Source organism: Myotis davidii, unplaced genomic scaffold (assembly GCF_000327345.1).
Source record: "Myotis davidii unplaced genomic scaffold, ASM32734v1 scaffold1394, whole genome shotgun sequence".
Classification (NCBI taxonomy): Eukaryota; Metazoa; Chordata; class Mammalia; order Chiroptera; family Vespertilionidae; genus Myotis; species Myotis davidii.
Genome location: NW_006285608.1, coordinates 266,656 through 271,776, shown reverse-complemented (window position 1 = coordinate 271,776; position 5,121 = coordinate 266,656). Strand labels below are relative to the sequence as shown.

Genomic DNA, 5,121 nt, shown 5'->3' with positions numbered 1-5,121 from the left:
ACCCCACCCCACCCCAGAGGCTCCGGAGCCATCCGGACATCGCATCATTCTATCTGCAGCCATCCCAACATCCCACCCTTCTTCCCTTCCAGTGTCAGTTCATTCTGCAGCTCAGAGGCCTCCACTGGCCAGCACCCCCACTCCCGGCCTGGCTTCAACACCGCAGCCACTCAATCTGGTGGCCCTTCCCCTACAGAACTGCCCACATGGCACCTCTACCCCACACCGTGTTCTCTCTCGCCTGGGCTCTGCTAATGGCTTCTTAATGAAGCTCCATATTCAAAAACAGACCCCCGGCAGGTACACCAGCTTTATAAAGCACCAATCTGTTAACCCCAGGAACACCCGAATGAAGTCCAAACCCTGAGCTCAGCATTTAAGCCCGGGCAGCCTTTCCGCCCTCTTTCCTGCTCCCCTTCCAAGCCCCTCTGGTCCTTTCGGGCTGGGCTCTGCAGTGGCCTCTAGGCCTTGGCTCACACTGGGCCCCCCACCCTACATGCCATCACTGGCCTCCTGCCCCCCTATTCCAGCACATCTACTATGACCTGACTCAATGTTGTCCCCTCCCAGAAACACTGCTTGGACGCCTCCAAAGGGCCTCTACCTCCTCTCAGTCCCCAGGGAATTTTAATTCAGTTCAACAAACATTTGCAGCCACCTCATTTGCATAGGTCCCTCGGCTGGGCTTGGAGGACACAAACAGGAACCAGTCACTAACCCTGCCCTGGGGACACCCCATCAAGGTCGGGACCTAGGCCCCCTCACGGGAACACGGGAAGGGTAGGGGGGGGGAAGAGTTGGTTCATGGAAACAAACACATGGAAATATGATCGACCTTACTAGTTAGTCATCAAGGAAATGCAAATCAAACTACAATGAGATACCATTTCACACCCACTAGGATGACTGGAATCCAAGAGACAGATAATAACACGTGTTGGTGAGGATGTGGAGGACTCAGAACCCTCGTACACGGCTGGGGCGTATGGAAAGTGATGGTGCTGCTTTAGACAAATTTTGCAGTTCCTCGAATTATTAAACTAGAGTTACCCTTTGATCCAGCAATTCCACTCCTAGGTATATGCCCAGGAGAAATGAAAACATCTGTTCACATAAAAGCCTGCACACGAATAGTTAGAGCAACATTATTCATTGTGGACAAAGGGTAAAAACTGATTCATGGGTAAACAAAAATGCGGTACATCCATACAATGGAATATTATTCAGCCATAAAAAGGAATGAAGCACTGATACATGCGATCACATGGGTGAACCTTGAAAACATGATGCCAGGTGAGAGAAACCAGACACAAAAGACAACATGTGGTGTTATTCTGTTTATGTGAAATGTCCAGAATAGGCAAATCTGTAGAGACAGAAAGTAGATCGCTGATTGCTTAGGGCTGAGGGATGATGGCGAAAGGGTGCTTTTTTGAAATAATGAAATGCCAGGTTGCATACATCTGTGAACATACTAAACCTATTGAATTTTAAGTGGGTGAATAATACCTGAGTTATAGCTCAATAAATATGTCAAAACACAGAAGAGTCCATTCATGGAGCACTGAGCACCTTCTACCTTTTAGGACTCCTTGGGGGGTCTCTGTCTGGATCTCCCCACCAGACTGGAAGTGTCCCCCATAGCAGTGGCTGTGTCCGTAAACCCCTATTCCCCACTCACTCCCTAGAAGAGGACCAGGGACACAGTGAGCACTGATTGTTTACTGAGTGAATAAATCAATGTGTATAGCAAACTCCTATTTATATTTCAATACCATGCATGTCCTGCCCTGCAATTCTTTCTTTCTCCTTCCTATGCGTTGCCTCCCTCTGTCATGGCAAATCTCTCTCCAGACCATACTCGGTGAGTCAGACTGTGAGCCCTGTAATCCTGGACAGGACTCTTTCCAATTCACATCTACATCTCAGAGGCCCTGCATAGAGCAGTTGCTCCATAATTGGCATCTCACCATCCCCAGTGCCCTGGACCCCCATTCTTCGGGTTCCTCTGGATTCAGGTCACCTGGAACCAACTCTCCCATCTTACACACACCCCCAAACCCCACCCCACCCCCACTGCAGCACCCTGGGCTCATCTAAGCATGAAGCCCAGCATGTGTGAGCGCTCAGGTCTGAGGGGCAAATCAAAGGCCTTACCTGCCATGTGAATGCCCCAGCCCCCAGGGCAACCCCACTTCTCTGAGGTCACCTCCCAAACAGTGCGTGACTCCCACCAGCACATACCCGCAGCTTGACCTGGGTCCTCTTACGAAGCCACTTCTCTCGGGGGTTAGCGGGGCTCAGGGTGGCAGGATCCAAGCCGTCACTCTCCTTGATGGTCACACTCTCATAGCGCATCACCTGATAGACGCCAAGCAGGGCTCCAGGTCAGGCCATCTCAACCCCTCCTCCTCCCTTCCAGGGTGTCAGGGCCCATCAGCTTGCAGCCAGAAGGCCCACCCCAAGCCTCCTCACCTCCCAGCTTGGAACCCTCAGGAGGCTGGAGACGCCAGGACCCATGTCCCTGCCCTCCTGTCCTGACTGCTGGGGCCAGAGCACAGGCCCACAAATGCTCTCTGGCCTGGGAGCAGCTTCTATACTCCACACCCAGACTGCACAGCTATCTGTGTCTGAACCTATTCTCTGCCTTCCCTCCTGTTAGGTAGGGGATCCTCATCTAAGGTCGCTGAAGCCTTGATCCCAGCCCCTCCTGCCACTCAAGGCCATTGCTCTGGCAGCATTCCCTCTCAGTCCTAAGGGACTGATCAGTCCCTCTCCACTGAACCACTCTCCTTTGCACACAAATATGCTATAATCGCACTCACCTTAAAGAAAGAAAAAACACTCTCTCTAGGACCCTGGTGTCTCCCCAATGATCATCACATTTCTGCTCTCCCTTACCCTGTGCTCTGTCTCCCCTCCCTCCCTGCCTCCTCCCTCTGCCCACCTCAATCAGGCTTCTGTCCCCACTGCTCCACTGAAGCCATTCTCGACAAAGCCCCACCCATGACTTCCATTCTGCCCCACTCAAAGTTCCTCTCTCACCCATCCTCTCTTGCTCTTCAGTGATTCCTCCTCCTCTCTCTCTTGGAGCTGCAGGACTCAGCCTTGAACTTCTCTCTCTATGGAAACTCCCTCAGTATCTGTGGTGTTGTGATTTATCATAAGAAATATATGTTTTTCATCCCCATTTATGGCACAGAGCTTCTAAAATCCTTATCATTTCCCAAGTGATGAGAGCAACAAAGGTGTCTTTTATGTTAGTGAGGTGACTTGGCAGGGGGAGGGAGGGCTGGTTGCTAGGGAAACCAACCTTGTGAATAGATGGTTTAAATTTTCAGTCCCAACCCCTAACCTCCAGAGAGGAGAGAGGGGCTGGAGGTTGGCCAGTGGCCAACGATTTACTCCATCGAGCCTAGTAGTAAAGCCTCCATAACGACCTCCAAAAATAGGGTTCGCAGAGCTTCCAGCTGGGTGAGCACGTGGAGGTTTGGGAAGAGCAGCATCCCAGGGGAGGCAGGGAAGCTCCCCCACCCCTTCCCCACACCTTGTCTTATGCGTCTCTTCCATCTGCCTGTCCCTGAGTTATATCCTTTTATAATAAACTGTTATCTAGTAAGGAAAATGCCTCTGAGTTCTGTGAGCCGCGCCAGCAAATGACAGTAATCAGACCCCAGGAAGGGAAATGGGAACCTCTGACCAGTCCATCAGAGGCCCAGGCGGCACCTGGACTTGCGACTGGCGTCTGAGGCGGGCGGGGTCAGCCTTGTGGGGCTGCTCCGTTACCCTGTGGGATCTGAGCTATTTCCAGGTAGGCAGTGTCAGCACTGCGTTGAATTGTGAGGCATCGTAAGGAATGGCCCTCCTGTAAATGTTCAAGTGGAACAGGACCCGTAGGCTCCCCTCTCCCTTACAGCTCAGACGTCAGCAGGTCCCGACACCCCAGCTCAAACCCTCAGCGCCTCCACCACCAGCACCTCAGCCCCAGCTGCCCTCGTGAGGCTGGTCTCCTGTTTGCCTCACGCTTTCTCCCCACAAACAGCAGCCTTCCTTCTAAAGACACAAGTCAGTTGGTATCTCTCCCTTGTTCAAAACTCTGCCATGGCTCCTGATTGGACCCTGCATAGCATCCAACTCCTGACCTTGGCCATCTAGGCTGTGTGTGACCGGGGCCTGCCCCTACCTCTGCACCTCCTCCCCAGGCTCTCCCCACTCACTGGCCTGTGCCACCTACGGACCTGGGCACGGAGACCCACAGAGAAACTGAATGTTGGCATCAGGGCCATGTAGTTTCTATCTAACTTTCTAGAAAGCACCAGGCTCCTTATGAAGCCGTTGTCTGAACTGTCGCCCTCCCACCTGGCTGAGTACTGCAAGGACTTCCCAGCGGCCGGCGGCTGGCGCCCAGCTCTTCTCCAGACACAGAAGGGCAGGAGCCTGCAGTGGGCCCTGAGGGCGGAGTACCTGTCTCAGGATGAAGGCCACCACGTCCGTGGACTCCCAGTAGCTGGCGTGGAAGAGGTGGGGCAGCGCCACAGTGGGGAAGGCAGTGAGGACCTCGGGGCAGTACAGGGCGTAGTCGATGCGCTTGGCACCCCACCACTTGGCCGTGACTGTGGGGCCGAGAGGGAGGTGAGGACAGAGCAGACTGCCTGGGCCTGGACCCATGGGGTAGGCAGTGTCAGCACTGCGTTGAATTGTGAGGCACCCGGCTGGTGTTGGAGAACTGCTCGGTGCGGGAAGATGCCACACTTCGGAATTGGTGTCAAAGTCGGAGCATTGTACCTGTCACCCTGTCACTGGCTTTAAATGCCATCCGCGCTCTGATCACCCACATTTTTATCGCTAAGCCTGACACCTTCCCAAGCTCCGGACTTTCTACTCCCCTTCCCTCTCAACATCTAACAGGCATCTCACCCTCCCAGGCCCAGATACAAGACAGAGTCTTCCAGGCCTGGTCCTTTTCTTTCTTGGTGGGGGTCCGCTTCTTTTGCCGGGCAGCCATGATCTTGCGGAAGGCATCCATGACCTCATTGTCTGCCATCCGGACTCGCTGCCTCAGCTCCTGCCGGCTCACCTCCTCCTTTGCTAGTCTGTGGAGACCAGCCAGGCAGGTGTGAT

The 5,121-nt window shown here is 53.6% G+C and overlaps 1 protein-coding gene across 1 annotated transcript in view; it reads right to left on the bottom strand.

The window, feature by feature from the left end:
* Positions 1-5,121, bottom strand: part of PITPNM3 (PITPNM family member 3) — a 70,027-nt gene that overhangs the window by 13,189 nt on the left and 51,717 nt on the right. Inside the window, exon 15 of the mRNA XM_006756301.2 lies at positions 2,245-2,361. Coding sequence (XP_006756364.1) covers positions 2,245-2,361 — 117 coding nt within the window. The remainder of the gene's footprint in view (positions 1-2,244; positions 2,362-5,121) is intronic.